At 50.1% G+C, this 19,469-nt stretch overlaps 1 protein-coding gene across 1 annotated transcript in view; it reads left to right on the top strand.

Moving 5' to 3' along the window:
* The first annotated feature begins 276 nt into the window (after positions 1-276).
* The window catches only part of NCF1 (neutrophil cytosolic factor 1), a 31,708-nt gene continuing 12,515 nt past the window's right edge, over positions 277-19,469 (top strand). Inside the window, exons 1-8 of the mRNA XM_034752924.1 lie at positions 277-501; positions 2,250-2,330; positions 3,946-4,021; positions 9,252-9,417; positions 10,384-10,439; positions 11,838-11,960; positions 14,702-14,809; positions 15,306-15,423. Coding sequence (XP_034608815.1) covers positions 430-501; positions 2,250-2,330; positions 3,946-4,021; positions 9,252-9,417; positions 10,384-10,439; positions 11,838-11,960; positions 14,702-14,809; positions 15,306-15,423 — 800 coding nt within the window. The 5' untranslated portion in view covers positions 277-429. The remainder of the gene's footprint in view (positions 502-2,249; positions 2,331-3,945; positions 4,022-9,251; positions 9,418-10,383; positions 10,440-11,837; positions 11,961-14,701; positions 14,810-15,305; positions 15,424-19,469) is intronic.

The following is a 19,469-nucleotide window of genomic DNA, read 5'->3' as shown; positions in this document are numbered from 1 at the left end:
TTTCCCCAAAGATCTTACTTGACCTCTCTTTCTACACAATAACATTCTGTTCATTCAGTTGCTTATTCTTTGGGGTTCAGGCCCCCTCACTCGCCTCTTGAGGCGTCTGGATCCTGATTCTCACAGCATCTCCACTTCTCCCCACGGCGTCTGCAGACTTTTGGCGATGAGAAAGAAGGAGAGAGCTGAACCTAGAGGGATTTATTTAGTTCCTGGTCCTGAGACTCTCAGCAGGAAACAACCCACTAATAAAACTAAGGGTGATCTAGTCAGTGCAACTTCCCCTTTTCAGCGTGGATACAAGAAGCAGCCCGATGCACAGGCAGAGAAGGAGGAGAGGGCAGCAGTGAGCGTCCAGACAAACAGCTCTGTCCTACCACCAGCTAAATAGCCAGATTCTAGCATTCAGTACAGGGGCCAGCCTCAGCCATGGAAGATGTGTACATCAGACACATTGAGCTGCTGGGCTTTGAGAAAAGGTTTTTTCCAAGCCAACATTATGTAAGTACTTGGAGATTACACTGCAGAGCAATAAACTGAAGGGTTTTTTTTCTTTAGGTATAGTTCCCCTGGGCTTTGTTTTACCTTCTAAAAGTATTATTTAAAATTGAATTTCCCTTTCAAGGTAACATTTTGGGGCAATGCTGCTGCTCTCCTGAGCTGAGACAGCAGGCTGGATTGTAGTTAGAAATGTCTGTTCCAGACCTGAACACCCAAGGGGTCAGGGGAGTTTGGGTCCAGATCTCACCTGCTTGACTGATTCCTATCTTTGTAATAGGTGGCCAACCTGTGGCTCTCCGGAGCTGCATGCGGCTCTTCAGAGGTTAATATGTGGCTCCTTGTATGGGCACCGACTCTGGGGCTGGAGCTACAGGCGCCAACTTTCCAATGTGCCGGGGGGTGCTCACTGCTCACCCCCTGGCTCTGCCACAGGCCCTGTCCCCACTCTACCCCTTCCCCTGTGCCTGCTGTGCCCTCACTTCCCCCCCGCCCAGGGCTTCCTGCGCATGCAAAACAGATGATTGTGGCAGGCGGGAGGTGTTGACTAGTGGGACTGCTGGGGGCTAGGGGGTAGGAGCTGATGGGGGCTGCTGGCGTATTACTGTGGCTCTTTGGCAATGTACATCGGCAAATTCTGGCTCCTTCTCAGGCTCAGATTGGCCACCCCTGTAATAGGCTGAAACAAAATGAGGGGCACTTAGAAACAAGAACTTTGGGGCACATTGGAACTGAATGCCATGGCTCACGTCACGGCTTTAATATGGCGGGTGTCACAGGGAGTTTGTGATCACTTGCCACTGTTGGAAAAGCAATTCTCCTAGCTCTCCGTTTCGCCCCAGTCTCTCTTGTATTTCTATTCTCTCGCTAATCTTTTCAATCCCTAATCTCTTCTCTGTATACAACAGAGCTAGTTGAAATGTTTCAATCAACCTTTTTTTGGGGGTGGGAAAACAAGTTTTGCTGTAATAAAAATGTTCTGTGAAAACAGTTCCGTGCTGATGAAATTTTCAATTTTTTGATGAACCAAAAGGAACATTTTTAAAAATTCATTCTGAATTATTGTCCTGGGAAAAAATTGACCGTTTTAATGGAAATAAAATAGGAGTTTTCAACCAGTTCTACTTTTCTTTTAGGTTTTTGTAATTAAATATTGCCTCTACTCAACTGCCCTGCAGCTGAGCCTCTACGGAGTTGGCTGATTTTCTTCTAAGCATCACAGCAGAAGGTCTTCTTGGGAAGAGATATGAAAGAGAATGAGACTCATGGATCAGTTCTGGGGGGCATGCCATTTGTGGGGGCAGTATAGAAGAAAGCACAGGGGTATTTGAGAGGAGCAGACAAGCAGGTGGTCTAGACTGGCACCATGGGTGGTGTGAATGGAGCGAGGGGGGCAAGGGAGTCCTATGTGATATCTGCTGAATGGCTGTTTATAGGAAATCGGTCCTTTGTACCAGCCTGTGCTAGAAACTGCTGTACTGTATATGCTTGCTGAGTTTTCTGTGAATAGAGGAAAAATGAGGATTGTCACTGACACAGGTTTGGAGATTGTAGCTAGACATGTTGAGTGTGTGTGTGTGTGTGTGTGTGTGTGTGTGTGTGTGTGTGTGTGCGCGCGCTCCAGCAAACAAGGCTATCTACCTGGCATCTCTTGGAAAATGGTTTACAAACAGTGATTGTTTCTACGTGGCGGTAAAAATTGGGGTCCCACAGAATAAACTGCAGAATCTGAACTCTTTGTTGTTCAATAGGTTTACATGTTCCTGGTGAAATGGCAGGATCTAACCGAAAAACTAGTCTATCGAAAATTTACTGAGATATATGAATTTCATGTAAGTCAACTCTTGGTTCGTATTGGTTCGGTTAAGTCTGGCTTGCGGGGGCAGCGGGCTGGAGGAGCTTAAAAGGCAAAAACAAAGGCCAAATTCTGTCCGTTTTGGAGAGTGCTATGCAGGTTGTTCTGGTATGGTTATAGAATCATACAAGATTAGGGTTGGAAGAGACCTCATGAGGTCATCTAGTCCAACCCCCTGCTCAAAGCAGGACCAACACCAACTAAATCATCCCAGCCAAGGTTTTGTCAAGTCGGGCCTTAAAAACCTCTAAGGATGGAGATTCCACCACCTCCCTAGGTAACCCATTCCAGTGCTTCACCATGCTCCTAGGGAAACAGGTTTTCCTAATATCCAACCTAGACCTCCCCCACTGCAACTTGAGACCATTACTCCTTGTTCTGTCATCTGCCACCACTGAGACCAGCTGAGCTCCATCCTCTTTGGAACCCCCCTTCAGATAGTTGAAGTTATAAAGGCTTGAGGCCATATTCTGTCTAGCTAGACCTTTATAACAGGCTCATCACTGTGGTATGGGAATGCCTATGCTTTTTATGCATGGTGATGGAAGGTTCACAGTGACTTCAGTGGAAGTTGCACGTATGTTTTCAGAACCATAATATAAAACTTGTAGCATTCAGTCTGGGCCAGGTGACCTCAGAGCATATGTGATCTGATTTCCTCAGGAGAGGGACAGGAATTGAGTGGCCTAGATACCCTATCAGCCACTTAAGTAGCAGCCTTTGCTAGGCTGATTTGGAAGAAGGCACTTGGCCCTTTTTCTAGCACCTTCCATGCGGAGGTTTGCCATTCACCAGACAGAGGAGTCTGGAACTGATTTTTTTTCTAGCAACGTTTTACTGCAGTGAAGTGAGAAGTTAAGCTGGATACAAACTGCCCTTGGGAGAACTGGTTACCACAAGGTACAGACATCCTGTCCCAGGGCTTCCAGGGAGAGTGGCTTCTCTAACTCAGTATCTCCAGTGCCACACACCAGAAGAGCCATCTGCCGCTTTAGTACATCAGGTTCATTTAATCATGAACGGTGTTTATCCATCTGTAACACCTGGATAACAATCCTTCCCTTACGAGTGTTGTGAAGCTTTTTCCAGTTTGGAAAGTATTCCAGTCTCCAGATGGAAGCAGACTATTATTTGATGATTATTTCTTTGCCTTTATTTACAATTTATATTAAGAACTCAGAGTTAAAAGGTAAAACATTCCCATTTTCAAAAGAGACGTAGGAGCCAAAATCTCCATGAAAGGCAATGGGACAGAGGCACCTAAGTGCCTAAAAGTCACTTCTGAAAATGGAACCTGTCTCCTAAGTCACTTAGGCACTTTTGAAATTTTTTTTACCTAAAGTCCTTTGATGGGTGCCCAATCCTGCAAGGTGCTGAGTGCCATCAGCTCTCAGGATCTGACCCTTTAATGCTAGCTACCTGATTTGTCAGCACAATCAGCGAGCTAGCTGTCTAGGTGCTATAAAATGGGATGCAAAATGGAGCTCTCCATTGGATGCGCAGTCAGAGGCCAAGCTGAGGCCTTTGGAAAATTGTGCCTGGATATGCTGACTGGACTGTGCACCTAATACTGGTTTCTCTTCTCATGCTAGAAATCCTTGAAGGAAATGTTTCCCATTGAATCTGGGGACATCAACATTGAGAATAGGATCATCCCTCACTTACCAGGTAAGCAGATGTATAGTGCAGCCAATCTCTTCAAAGCAGGAAGCTGGAATGAAAAGGGACGGCAGCCCCCCTGTAATATGTCTGCATATACACAGGCACCATGGTCTTCAGTGGGGATGGGACCTGAGACCTTTAAAACTATACAGTAACTCCATTAGATGTAAGTAGCAGACTGTTGTAGTAACTGGAACTCTGCACTAGAGGGAGACATGATTAAATGAACACCCACCACAAACGGCTTGGTGTACTTGTATATTTCCTCAAGTGTAGGTGATCAACTCTAGAAAAACATGATACAGCTGCAAAGTGTGTCCGTGCGTTTAGAGTCATTTTAGCAGAATAGGTAGGGCTTTTAGGTGAAAAAAAACCCAAATTAATTACTGTAAATAAAACATCAGAGGGGTCGCCACGTTAGTCTGGATCTGTAAAAAGCGACAAAGAATCCTGTGGCACCTTATAGACTAACAGACATATTGGAGCATAAGCTTTCGTGGGTGAATACCCACTTCGTCAGACGCACGTGGTGGAAATTTCCAGAGGCAGGTATAAATATGCAGGCAAGAATCAGTCTAGAGATAACGAGGTTAGTTCAATCGGGGAGGATGAGGTCCTCTTCTAGTAGTTGAGGTGTGAACACCAAGGGAGCAGAAACTGCTTTTGTAGTTGGCTAGCCATTCAGAGTCTTGTCAAAAGCAGTTTCTCCTCCCTTGGTGTTCACACCTCAACTGCTAGAAGAGGACCTCATCCTCCCCGATTGAACTAACCTCGTTATCTCTAGACTGATTCTTGCCTGCATATTTATACCTGCCTCTGGAAATTTCCACCACGTGCGTCTGACGAAGTGGGTATTCACCCACGAAAGCTTATGCTCCAATACGTCTGTTAGTCTATAAGGTGCCACAGGACTTTGTCGCTTTTGTAAATAAAACAGTCGCTTCACCGACTGTTTCAGATCACAAATCAGTAACCGCCTATAGCTCAACTTCTGGCAGATGCAGGGAAAGTGGCCTAACTTCCCCTGAAGTTGTACATTAATGTACACCCATTTTCAGTCCCAGCCACGTCTCCCTCTTGCAATCTAGGGATGAGATGAGAGACCCCTGTAAAGAGCCATGTCAGCCTGAGCACCAACGTTGGCAGGCAGAAAGCTTTTCAGGTGCGGGGGCTACTTGTTAAGGCAGTGAGAGTCGGGAGATCTGTGTTCCGTTCCCAGTCTTCGGCAAGTCATTGCACCTCTCTGTGTGCCTCAGTTTCCCCCTCACTGTACAATGGGGATAATGCTACCTATCTCCCTCAGAGTGATAATGAGGATTAATTCATGAATGCTTCTGAGGGAATGCATGCATAGAAATACCCATTAATAATACTTCCTTGGGATTACCTGAGTGAATAAGTGGAGCAGGATTTAGAACTCAATCAAGCTTGCACTGAAATCAAGAGGTATTTGCCCATGGACTTTACTGGGAGCTGGATTTGTCATTAGTCCCTATCACTGATTTGGGTAAATGCAAACCTACTAACTGCCATTGGCTGGGGAATGCCCCCAAAGTCCCCGCTGTACTTTCCCCCGTCCGCATAAGGAGTTTTACACACAAGTAGTTTCTCAAAGATGATTTCACTTTGCTGACTTTAGTTACTGTAATAGCTGTGGTGGGTGGGGTCATATTTCTCTGTCAGCATTTGTTGCTCTATTTTTAATGAAGAAATCCCTTCGATATGAGGAACACCCAACATCTGGTCCGTTGGATTCAGCAGTGAAAGGTGGTGGTCGTAAAGGGAAAGACGAAGTGGTATGTTCGTCTGCCTCCTGTCCTGGTGCATGAAAATTCTTGGCTCCGTTGCAAAGTTGCAGACTGTAGCAGCCGTGTCTTGGTTTTGCTGAAAGGCCCCAGAAACAACATCTGTACATTTGAGGAAGTTGTAAGATCCACCAGCATAGCCAGGAGACAGGGCCAGCTCTAGGTTTTTTGCCGCCCCAAGCAAAAAAAATGTTGGCTGCCCCCCATCTCAGCCATGGGCTCCTCGCCGCACCCTCCTGCTGCCCCAGCCCTGGGTTCTACCCCCCCACCCACACCCCCTGCCGCCCCAGCCCTGGCCTCTCTCCCACCCCCACTTGCACTCTCCTTCCGCCGCAGCCCTGGGTCACTGGTAACTCACTCCCACGGCAAGTCATTCAGCAGGAATTTTAGATGTGCACAGAACACAGACAGGATTGGTTCCCACATGGTTACAGAACTGCAGTAAAGTGGAACAATTTTCAGCATGTGTGATTGGAGGATATCTGGATGCATATTGTAAGACTGTCCTACATAAATGAGGAAAAGTTGAGGTGTCTTTATTATTCTTTTGTTCCACTCTTTCTTTCTATGGGAATTTGCCAATGCAATATCACTGTCTTCCTTTTAAACAAACAAACAAACAAAAAAGGCAATGGCTGTTGAAAATAGCAATTCCAATCCTAATAACCACTGGGAAGCATTTCTTGCTCAATTTTATCCTACTTTTTCTACAGCAAGTTAAGTGGATCAGTATATTTGATTTGGGAGAAATGAAGTAACAACTGCCTAAACTGAGCTTGAGCACTCCTGAATTTTGAGGTGTTCAAATCTGGAAGGCAGGTGCTGGGGAGGGGTCAGGGGGGGACTGTGGCTCTGCAGGGGAGCATGGCAGCATGTATGCAGCAGTGAGTCTGGCGCTGCGCGGAGCCAGAAACGCTGGTCTGAGTGGCACGGTAAGGGGGCTGGGGGTTTGGATGGGGCGGAGGTTCAGGGGGGGCAGTCAGGGGCAGGGAGAAGGGCGGGGTTAGATGGGTCAGGGGTCTGGGGTGGGCAGTCAGGGGACAGGCAGTGGTTGGATAGGCATGGGAGTCCCGGGGGTTTGTCAGGGGACAGGTAGAGAGTGGGGTCCTAGGGCAGAAGTTGAGGGGGGTCTCAGGAGGGAGCAGTCGGGGACAAGGCGAAGGGAGGCTTAGATAGGGGGTGGGGTCCCGGGAGGGGGCAATCAGGGGACAAGGAGCAGCGGCACTTAGATAGGGGGTTGGGTCCTGGGGGGCAGTTAGGGGCAGGGGTGATCAGGGGACAGGGACCAGGGCAGGTTGGATGGGTTGGGGTTTCTGTGGGGGGCAGTCGGAGGGAGTGGATGGTGGCAGGGTGGGGCTACCCTCCCTCCCTGTGGAGTGTCCTATTTTTTGAATGTTAAAATATGGTCTCCCTGCCCTTCCCAGGGCAGCTCTCCATTCACAGCAGGCTGCAGCATGAGGTCTCAGCTACCTCCCTCCCTCCCCCTCTTTCCTGTTGGTAGTGGCCAAAGGAATGCTGGGAAATGTAGTTCTTTCCCTGCTCCAGGGCTGGCTCTATAGGCAGGGAGCTAACCAAGGAACTACAGCTCCCAGGGCCCCTTGTTGGTTCTCAGCTCCCAGGCTGGATCCTGCCACCCCTGCAAATGGGCTGCCCCAAGCATGTGCTTGGTGCCTAGAGCCACCCCTGCCAGGAGAGCTGCTTGGAACCCTGGTAGCAGTTCTGCTGAAACACAGGACTCGCTGAAATGCTGAATGAAACCCATTCAGACCTTTCTGAGTCACACCAGCAGGAAAAATTCATTGTTCCACTTTTCTCAATAAACTAGAGAAACAGACAAAAAACTCCATTAAGAAATCTTTAACAGTATGTTGGGGAGCCACGGCTGAAGCGCTGGCCCGTTGTCTTACCTATGGCCTGTATGTGTGCAAAATAAACAGCAGGAAACCACTCTCCGTTATAAAATTCAAAGGACTCACGGGAGAGTTACAATTGCCACCGCAATGTGCAGTCTTTAATGTGCCGTATGGTGCACAAGACACCAAATGAATATAAGCCTGACGCAGATAGCTTGACGCCTGTGGTGTGTTGTCTGTGCCAGGATAGGTATGAAGTTATTAGTACAGCAGGAACAGCTGAGAACGATGGGAGCGGCTAGATGCTGAGCACGTCTGGAAATCTGACCATTTAGGTGCCTACATGGGAGCTGAGCTCTTTGGCCGTGTGGCCCATAGGGTCGGGGGAGGGAAATACAGTCCCTGGCTAGGGGTTAATACATGTTTATGGGTGGGGGCATTTTCTTGGCTTCCACCTACACAAATAAACCACGGGTTCCCATAACATTTAACAGTGAGGTACCGAGGTGACCTTCAGAAGACCTACATCAAGATAGACCTTCATTTCCCTGGAAAGAATGACTCAAAATGCAAACCGCACCCCTCCGTAACAGTGCTGAGATTCATTCCTCTGCCCGCCACCTGAACACAGTAACCAACAGCATATTTATAGTGTTGATTTGCCTAAAGGCACATGGGTGTGCTCCAGAACGAGCACGTAATAGTATTGATTTGAGGAACTGAAAGAATTTCCCTTGTTAATGGGTGAAGTTAGCGGTTGCACTGGATTGTAACTTATGCATGCACCTGTGTTCTTCAGAGGGCTCAAGACAATGTACTGATCATTTCATTATCTAACGCAAACTGTGTTTATGACGCTTCAGCCTGCGTTCTGATAGTTAGAGAGAGAGGGGATCTCTCAGCCTCACAGAAGTGGAGCAGGACCATTTAGAACAAAGGCTGGCAGCTTTGTTCTAATCTATTGACCCATAAGAAGCTGAGGTGGGCTTACCCTGGTGATGGCTATGGGGATAACGTGAGGTCTTCCTCTCTCCGTCAGCCTGTTCCCTTGCGGGGGCTGGAGGTAATCTGCTCAGATTAGTACTCTCTCCACAAAGCTGCTCTGTCTGTCTTCACTGCCGAGCTTCTGCTTAGATCCGGGGTGTGCAACTGGCAGTCACGGGGCTTCTGCTGCTGGCTTGACAGAAGGAGGAACTCTGTGCTCCGGCAACAGAACTTTGTTAAAACTTAGGTCCGTATTTACAATGGGTCTTTCAAAAATGTTTGCCAAGGACACGTTTTTCCGAAGCACCCTTGGGACGTAGCTGCACCGATGGCACCCATTTGGTGTCAGCAGTAGCCACCGCTTTCAAAAATGTCCCCTGTGGCATCTAAGGACGCTTTGAGATGCTCCCAAACTCCATTACCTTAGAAGGGCGCAAGAAGCCATCTGAGTAACAGTCACTATAGATTAGAACCTTTTGGGTTCTACTCAACTCTTTTTCAGGGTGATATTCAGTATCGAGGGGACTGCGTGGGCAGTTCTACCAAAAGTGCTAGTCACAAAAAATAAGTCTCCCTGGTTTTGCTCTTTTCTAGCACCCAAATGGTTTGATGGCCACCGGTCTACACAGAACAGACAAGGCACACTGACTGAATACTGCTACACCTTGCTGAATCTGCCACACAAGATTTCCCGATGCTCCCATGTTCTGAACTTCTTCAAAGTCAGGCCTGATGACTTGAACCCACCCACAGACAGCCAGTGAGTACGGCCACTTCCACCAGAACTCAGGGTGTCTTAACCACTTAAAAATCCAGTCTAGGTATTTTTCTATGAGATCTGCTCTAGTTGAAACAGGAGTTAATGCAGAGAAGTCCTGCAGCCTGTGTTAGGCAGTGGATCAGACTAGATGATCACAATGGTTCCTTCTGGCTTTATAACCTATGAATCTAACTCAAACTGATATTAAATTTGTAATATGCACATTTCTATGCAACTTTCTTATGTTTGTCTTTACCCCAGTGAGAAGGGGAAGAATTCTCATCCACTCAATTGCTGATGTTCTGATTAACCTGATCAGATTTCTTCTATTAATATAATAGGAGACTAACATCCTAGAACATATAAATAATATGATATGATGATATATTACATAGCCAGAGCACTAATAACAGCTATAGTTAAGGTTGCCTGCACATTTCCATTCTAAGCCCCTGTTTTCAGGTCAAATTTTCAGAAAGATTGAGTGACTATCGGGCTGAAGTATTTCAGGCCTGGCCTCTGCCCAAAGATGTGGTTATTTTCATTGTTTATTGCATAGGAATTGGGTACTATCTCTTTAAATAGTTGATGAGCCCTCTAATGGCCTTCCCTGTCTTCTAAGAGTATGTCTACACTGGACCTGGAGGTGCAGGGATGATGGCCAAGATGGTCAGGGATGTAACCCCATGCTCGGGGCGACCCTAAACCTCTGCCTGCCAGAATCCGGGAGGGGAAAACGGATGGACCTTTCCAAATTGCCCTGTTCTGTACACTCCCCTGATGCTCTGGTACTGGCCACTGTTTGAGACCGGGTACAGGGCTAGATGGACTATGGGTCTGATCCTGTATGGCTGTTCTTATGTTCTTTGTATGGAGGGAAGGGAACCCTGTTGCTGATAGAAAAGGGGAGAAAACAAAGGGTCAACATCCACTGGCGTTAAACTGACTTCACTCTTGTTTATCTAGCATCAAGAAACCAGAGACATTTTTAGTGCCAAAGGACTCCAAGAAAAATGTCGCAGGTAAGAAGAAGTTGTGGTTTTTATTCGGATGCTAGTAAGCAACTGTTCTAGCCACAGTGAGCACATGGTTCCATCAGCACTGTGGGAAAATATCTACAGAGGGAGAATAATCTCTAGGGTGGAACAGTGTTCAGCACAGGGCACCAGCTTCCTTGCCCCAGGCTGGCCCTGCTGCAAGGCAGATCTCCTCAGGCCAGGAGCAGGAAGTGCCGGCTGCATACAGAGCAGCATGGCCTTCTCTGAGGAAGCGGCCAGTAGGGTGGGTGTAGTGAATTGAGAAACTGCTCCTGGAGTGGCGAATGGAGGGTTCCATGCTAGCCTAAAAGGATGGCAGCCCCAAAGCGGGTCCAATACAAACCCACTGTGACACTGAGTGCCAGACTCATGCACCCGGAAGGAGTCAACGGGGCCTCCAGGCCATGCTCTCCCCAAACTCCAGCGAACGCATTGTACTGGAGGTTGCATTCCAACAGCACGGTCGGCCCTGATCCAACAAAGCACATATAGGCCCAGTAAGGATGGACTGAAACACGTGCTTAAATTGTTTGCAGAACTGGGGCTTTATGCAGGAGTAGCGTTATTTCTCAATGATAGAACTTGACAGAAACCAAGTTCCTCTCTTCATGCTCGGGGCACCCCATACAACATGGATTCGCTGCCCTCTCTCCTTTCGTACAGAATACGTCTTCATTCCAGACGCTTCCCATGCGTGACTGGAGTGGGTAGGCTAGGGCTCCTTGAAACCATTTTCCTTTCCTTGTAAGGTTTCAAACCTTCAGCCGGGGCCCCGTTTGGCTCATGGGGCTGCCCATCCCTTCTGCAAATGCCATCTCCCACTCAGCACCCGGCTGATAATGGTGGATCTGTAGGCCTGTGCATATTTTACAGGGTCACCTTACCTGCTGTTCCATTGCTACTGCTGCCTGCAGAGAATTTACTGTCAATGGGAGAATTGAAACCTTACCGCAGAACCAGCCTGCCTGGGGCATCAAATGTCTAGTGACTGTTTATTCATGAGTGATGGCAGCCTGTGATGGGCAAACATTTTCTGGGACACTTATGCAACATGCTAAATACTACTGCTTACTTACTTTGCTATCAATATAATAATTTCGGGTCCTTAAGCAGCAGTGACTGTCTTGCTAGTGCAGTTATAATTCTTGCTGCTGTTTTTCTCGATCCTTGTTAGAGGAACTCCAAGAGCATTGCTGCTGAGGGTGGTGAGAACACCAGACCTGCTACCCCTTAGGGAGTGAGAAACTTTTGGACTTTCCACTGAAATTCTGTGGAGTTTCCCTAACTTCTCCCCGGGCGATCAACAGAAATGTGCTGCTTTACTGCTGGATGGAAAACGATTAAAGGAGCTCATGAAAGCCTGTCCCCACTTCTCTCTTGCAGACATTACTGGCCCCATCATCCTGCAGACATACCGAGTGATTGCCGACTATGAGAAGAACTCCAGCTCCGAGATGGCTCTGAAAACTGGGGACATGGTGGACATTGTGGAGAAGAGTGAAAGTGGTAAAGCTCATTGCTCTGGAGGGATGTGCCCTGGCTTCAAAGTTCAGGGCTGATCAGATCCAGCTTGTTGTTTCAGCCCATTGTAGAGACGGGGATTTTGTTTTGGGCCTATCTCTAGGTCTGTAGAGGAGTAGCGAGGCCTAGTGGGTTGGGAACAGGCCTGAGCGCTAAGCACACTTGGGTTCCCTTCCTGGCTCTGCCACTGATTCATTCTGTGATAGTTTTGTGGGCGCCAGTACTTAGCCCACAGCAGAGATCAAGTGGGGAGGCAACGTGTCTTTCCAACTGCTTTGCGCTGTTAGGGCAGCAGGTGTAGCTGGGATCGGGGAATCTCTGCACCCACCAGGGAGGCCTCTATGCTGGAGGTACCCCTGCAGGGAAGCCTTCTGGCTGCTTCGTGGCTACCGTGCATAGGTGAAGGAACTAGGGATGCTTGAAGTACTTTCCATCATATCCAGGGTTTACAGTGTGGTTCAACGGCTCTCGGCACCCCCACTATACAAATTGTTCCAGCCACTCTATACAGGGGCAACCACTGCAACATAGCCACAGTGCAGGGAGGAGTTCCTCCCCGTTCTTCTGTAAATCACAGCCCCTGCCTCCCTCCTGAGGGGTGGCTCAGCTAGTGAAAGCTTGCGTGGTGCTTTAGACCCGCAACATACTCTACGTGTGGACGGGAAGCTCTTTGGGGCAGGGGCCAACTTTTTGTTCTGTGTTTGTACAACACCGAGCACAGGAGGGTTCTGGTCCAGGTCTGGGGCTCCTGGGTGCTACCGCAGCACCAAGAGATAATAATAAGGTAGTAATAAAGTGAGCATCTGTATATCGAAATGTGTTTTAAGAAATTCCGTGCCCTAAGTATGGAAGCTGAGAGCATTTATATATATACACATATATGTAAAGACAGCAAGCATCCTATGATCACAATCCTGCCCTGAGTGAGGAAAACGGGGAGTCACATGACAGGGGATGCCTTTTAGTGAGGCTGTGACGCAATCCTAGAAAGCCTTTTGAGCTTCCCTCATGACTCCTGGGATTAATGCCCAGTGAGGAAATAACATTTACGGTCCGCATGGTTGCAAAACAAAAGTGGACTTCCCCTCTCCTGTTGTCATGGTGATTGACACAAAGAACCACTTCGAAACCATGACATACAGGAGCTACTCAGGGAAACACTGATTGCTTTCCATCCTGCACAATCAAGTCACTGTGAAGTGTTCAGAGGCAGATGCATGACTTATTTGTACATAAAACAGTAGCCTCTTTCAGGGCCAGATCTAGGTTTTTTGCCGCCTCAAGCAAAAAAAATTTTGGCTCCCCCCTAACCCAGTCCTGGGCTCTCCCCTGCACCCGCACCCCCTGCCGCCCCAGAGCTGGTCTCTTCCCCCCCTCCCCCTCACCCCCTGCCGCCCCAACCCTGGGCTCTCTCCCCCACCCCACCTGCACCGCCTGCCACCCCAGCGCTGGGCTTCCCCCCACCAGTGCTGACTCCGCCCGCTCCCCCCTGGCCTCCAGCCGGTCCAGCACTAGCAGGGTCGGGGTAAGCAGCGGGGCTCCCGGGCCGCGCCTCAGCCCAGGGTCCCTCCAGCCGGGGCTCCCGCCTCCAGGACTGGCCGGGACTGGGAAGGACAGAGCCAGGGGACTGCCCTGGCAGGGTGCTGAGGAGCTGGGGCAGGGCAGCCCCAGAGGGAGAGGAGCCCCGGAGAGCGGGACGCAGGCCCCGCACGGCAGTGCCCCGCCCTCTATGGCCCCGCTCCTGCTGCTGCTCCTGGCCGCAGTCCCTGGGCGGCTCTGGCCGCTTCGCCCAGCCCTGGCTGCGGCGCTGGGGGGGGCGGCCGCCCTGCGGCACCTGCAGGTGGCTCCGTGTGCCCCGAGGGGCGGCCCCCAGCCCGAGTGTCCCGCGCTCGAAGCCTGCCCAGCCATAAGGTGCGGGCGCTACTCCCCAACGCGAACTGCAGCGGCCCCAGGGCGCCCCCGGTCTAGGATGCGCTGCTGCTGCCAGGGCCAGCTCTAGGCTTTTGCCGCCCAAGCGCAAAAAAAAAAAAATAAGAGGCTGGCTGGAATGCCGCTCCTGAAAATGTGCCGCCCCAAGCACCTGCTTGGTTTGCTGGTGCCTGGAGCCGGCCCTGGCCTCTTTACCCCGATGATCCTTACAACAGCTCTTCCCAGTCCACCTTCCACTCCTTTGCATCCGATTACTTTCCACACAGAGGTTCCTTAATGACCAGTCCAATAGTCAATTAAAGATCCAGGATTTGGGTTTTGTTCGGCTGCCGTCAATGTTTTCTAGAATATTCTGGAACAGCTACTTCGGTAAACTTCCAAATGTAGACAGGGCCTTAGGGAATCTTATCAGATTTTCTAGGCTCGGAAGCCATAGACAGTTCCAATTATGCTGCTGATGCTTCATCGGTAGGAGAGGCACAACGGTAACCCCTGAAAATGAATATCAAGATAGGTTGTCCCATGATTCTGCAGTTTAGTTGTCCCACAGATGAAGAACAGGGCCAGGAGACCTGGATTCTATTCTCCACCCTGCTAGTGACTCTGTGTGATCTCAAAGAAGTCCCTTAACTTCTCTGTTTCTCTCTTTCCCCTCTCTGTCCAATCGGGTTAATGACGACTCCCCTACCTCACAGGCCTGGGGTGCGAGTTGATTTGTACAGTTGTTGGACCTGCAGCCTGCAGGGTACAATAAATGGTATTGACCCCTGTGCTGTTTGCTGCTGGCTTTGTTACAGGCTGGTGGTTCTGTCAGTTAAAGAATAAACGTGGCTGGGTCCCAGCCGCTTACCTGGAGCCTATGGAAGGTCCTGATGAATCTGAAGAGCAGGATCCGAACTATGCAGGTAAAAAAACCCAAACCCACACCAATAGCTCCCCACTGGACATCTCCATGTTCCTGACCAGGATTTTGGAGTAATCCTAGAAGAAACTGCACTTAGATGATTCATCTCCGAATTTACAGTGAGCCAGTATGTGCTAGGGCTGGACTTCACGAGTATAGCCAGTGCTGTGTGAATTCCCATGCAGTGGCACCATGATCAATGATGCTTATAGTTTAAAGCAACAGAAGGTCCTGCGGCACCTTTAAGACTAACAGAAATAGTTAGGTACCTCACTACTGACCTCAGTGCCCAAATCAAACCCCAGCACTTGAACCTCCCCAAACGATAAGGAAGTCCAGAGCTGGATCCAAACTGGGTCTTGTTTAAAATGGGATACATTGTTTGCGTGTTGTCTCTGTCATTCCGGAGCTGTGGTCTGGATCACTAAAAAGCCTTTCTTTGGATATTAACGCCTAATGCACCCTTTAAGCCTTTGTTTCTATGCTCTTGTGCTCAGGGGAGCTCTATGTTGTCAGAAAAGGCTACACAGCTGCTGAGGATGATGAGCTAACACTGAAAGAAGGAGACGCCATAGAGGTTATCCATAAGCTACTTGATGGCTGGTGGGTTGTCAGGTAAGAGAAATCCAAATCACATGTCAGGGTAAATGGGATTTGATTCTTTGGGCCACTCGGGGGGAGGGATAGAGAGAGAACCTGGCCATTCAATCTAATTACCGACATGTATTATAGGGTGGTTGTTATAGATGAGGCTGGTAGCATCACTCATTATTAAGGTTGGCTAACACTTCCCATTATAAGACCCTGTTTTTAGTTGTTTATAACTTTGCCAAACTTTAATCATTTGGGCTGAAATTTGCCATGCTAGGTGTCTGCCTCAGATTGATTGATTTTTTTGGGGGGGGTGGGGAATTTCACCCCAAACATTCAGCTGTTCCCAAGAATGAGGCTGGGGAAAAATACATTGATTTCCCTCCCCCCTCCATATTAAACTATTTGGGAGACCTTTTCCTTGAAGCTTTAGTGCTCCCATGCTTTGGAGCAGGACCTTGAAACGTGTGTCGCCTTTGAGTCAGGGATGTGCCTTTTGCCATCCCCGTGGCACATTGGGCCAAGTTATAAGCCTTTCAAAACTAGCAGTTGGCACTTGCTCAGCGGAGGAGACTTGCTATCGCACAGCTAAAAGCCCTGGAGATTCCATTCCCAGTGAGCCGATCCCAGCCTCGTCTGAGCAGAACTTCCCCTGAAACTGCAGCTCTGCTGTGCGGCATGCTGAGGCAAGGCATAGGAATGGAAAGCAGGGAGGCTGTCTCTCAAGTATTTTCAGTAACCCTGCGGCTGGCGCCAAGTCGCATGGGGGAGGAAGCTGTCTGACTTAACTGCACAAGAGGAAAGAGCCGAGGGGGTGGGGTTGAAGAAGCATGAAGGTTTAGCTCCTCAGATGGTGCAAATCACAACTGGGGAAGGGGGCTGGTGAGGGGCTGAGGGAGATGGGGACCTGCTGGGTAAGGAGAATGGGTCTGTGTGGGAGGTGGAGAATAAGAACTGACAAAGAGACACAGTTCAGGGGGAGAACTGAACCTGGCTGGGCAAAGAGGCGGCGTGAGGAGGGAGGCTGGACAAGGAGACCGGGGAGGGAGACTGGGACTAGGAGCCAGTAGGGAGAAAAGCCTATAGGAAAATTAGTCATTCTGTCTTCAGAGCCGGGTTTGAATAGTGTGCAGTAAACAAGGCCTAGCAGTGGCACCACACATTTGAACAACGAGGAGAGAAAACAATACTGAATAGCTGTTCATTCAGTGAGCACCATCCATCTGTGCACTGAATGAGGCAGGGGGCCTGTGGGAAAAATAGGATGTGAGCACCTAATTATAGATTGTATCATACTGCATTTGGGAGTCAAAATTAAGGCTGCACAAGCCATCCTAATTCTGGCAATTCCTAACCTTTGAGTGCTTGTCTTTGCAACCTTAATAATGCTCTTCTAACATAGTTTTTGGGTGTGTAATAATCTATTGTATGCCATAGAATTAATGGTACATTGAGATGGATTCTAGCCAGCTGATTGGCTAACATTTAGGGCATTGAAAGCGCCCACTAGGTGCCTTTTGAAACTGTATCACCCAATCCAGAGAGATGTCCTGGGTGCTCGGATCAGGGGCCTGTGAACCAGGAATGCTGGAGATCTAATGCCGGCTCCTAATACCCACTACCCCTATGACTTAAGGCAGGTCACCTAACTGCTCTGCCGTGGTTCCTCATTCTTAAAATGGGACAGGTAAAAGCCACATCACAGGCATGTTGTGAGCATAATTCATTAGTTACTGATTACAAACAAGGAGGATGTAAAGTGCCAAGTATTGTAACTGTCTGCAGAGGGGAGGAGGGGGCATCTGTTGGTTTGCTATAGCAATCCTGGTGCAGGACATTTTCTGCCATAGCGCATCAGCGGCTCCCTGCTGGTCTTTAAGCCTCAGGCGATGCTTTCTGCCTTAATTGTTACTGCTTAAATAAAACAGATGCTTTAAGACACAATGAGCTATGTTTGAAGGGCTTAATGCAACTCCCTTTCAAGTGAATGGAATTTAGATCAGGCCTTACAAGATAGGAGCCGTTTCTCAGTGTAGTGATTTTACCCACTCATTCTCTAGAAGGGACAAACTCTCTGAGGTATCTGCAGGCAGGTTTTGAGATGGAGGAGAAGAGGAGCAGGTTGCTTTGTCAGCTGTCGCCACTACTAAAGGTTAAAAATAATCCCCCCAGAACTGCTAAACGTCCAGAAAGGTAGATTCTTCTTCGAGTGCTTGCTCATATCCATTCCATTAGGTGTGCGCGCGCCGCGTGCACGATCGTCGGAAGATTTTTACCCTAGCAACACCGGCGGGTCGGCTGTGGAGCCCCCTAGAGTGGCGCCTTCATGGCGCTGAATATATACCCCAGCCGACCCGGCGCCCCCCTCAGTTCCTTCTTACCGCCCCTGACGGTCGTTGGAACTGTGGAGCGCGGCGTAGCTGTTCTCCACTCTCCCTAGCTTACTTGATCATTCAGAGTTATAGTTATAGTTGTAGTTCTAGTGTTTATAGTTAAATAGTTTTTAAAGTTGTTATAGTTGTATTGTAGTTCAGGGGGTTAAGGGGGTCGTCTCCCCCTTTCTCCCCCGCCCGCGGGCCCGGGCTCATGCCCAACGCTCCCGGCTTCAAGCAGTGCGCCTCCTGCGCTAAGCCTATGCCAACGAGCGACCCTCATGACTCCTGTTTGAAGTGCCTGGGAGAGTCCCACCAAACAGACAAATGCAAGATCTGTAAGGCCTTCAAACCAAGAACCAAGAAGGAGCGGGACTTTCGGCTCAGGCAACTCCTAATGGAGGCGGCACTTAGCCCGGACACTCCTTCCACGGGCCAGACTTCGGTGCCTAGCACTTCGGTGCGCAGTGCCCCGGCGGCACCGGCTATGACGACCACACGAGTGGCGTCAGATAAGCCTCCCCGGCACCGGACCTCGTCGGCACCGCAAACACAGCAAGTGCCGCGGCGCCGGTCATTATCCCCAGGGCATAAAAAAGCCCATAAGACGGGGACGTCCGCGCCGAAGACACCGGCTCCCCCAGTGCCGGGGGTAGAGCCGCGTCCGCCGATGGAGCATCGGAAACAGGCTCCTCCAGCACCGTCGACTCCGGCGCCGAGGCCGTCGAGTCCGGTGCAAATAGCGTCTCCACCGAGGCCGGCGGTGATACAGTGTCTCCCGTCGACTCCAGAGACCTTCGCGGCGGCGAGAGACTTGATAGCTCTCACGGAGCCGGCACCGCCTCAACCACCAGCACCGACTGCACCGTTGACTCGCCCGGTACAGTCAAGAGGGAAACCTGCCTTGATGCGCCCTCCATCACAAGGGCTGGAACCTCGGCGCCGATCCAGGTCCCGAAGCAGGTCCCCACGCCGCTCGCAGTCCCGGCACCGAACGTCTCGGCACCGGTCGTACTCGCGGTCAAGATCTTCTTCGCGGCACCGCTCTACGTCTCGGCACCGATATGATCGTCGGCACCGGTCAACGTCGAGACGTAGTTCTCGGCACCGCCACGCTCGACGCTCGACGCCGAGGGGCCGATCCCGGCACCGGGCATACTCTAGGTCCTCGTCGAGGTCCAGATCCGATTCCCGGCACCGACGAGGTCATCGGCACCGGTCGCGGTCCCGGCACCGATCGCCGGCACCGCACAGAGATAGATCATCTCCGGACCGGCACCGTGCGGCACCGCAGACCACGGGGATCATTCCATCTTTCACGGCACCGCCATGGCCGTCAAGATCAGCGTCTCGATCCTCAGAGGACCTGTCGAGATCGGCATACCCCCCTCAGGGGCAGGCCGAGGAACGAGACTTGGGCCATTGGCAGGAGAGGGCAGAGGACCACCCTCATGGACCATCTCACTGGTCGTTTTGGACCCCGTGGGCGTACCACCAGGAGCAAGGGGCTCCGTTACCATCGACCTCTCGCTCGGGTCACTCGGTCAGAAGGGCCCCAGAATCCACCATCTCTCGGCCTCCGCCTGGAGGCGTAGAGGCTTCTGTGTCCACACCACCCGACACCGTGGACCCAAGTGCCGGTGATGCTCCGACCCAAGACCAGGGGGACCGGGACCCCCCCTTGGATCCACTACCACC

Source organism: Trachemys scripta, chromosome 18, assembly GCF_013100865.1.
Source record: "Trachemys scripta elegans isolate TJP31775 chromosome 18, CAS_Tse_1.0, whole genome shotgun sequence".
NCBI lineage: Eukaryota > Metazoa > Chordata > Testudines > Emydidae > Trachemys > Trachemys scripta.
The sequence above is the reverse complement of the archived record's forward strand: the minus strand, read 5'-3'. Positions and strand labels throughout refer to the sequence as shown.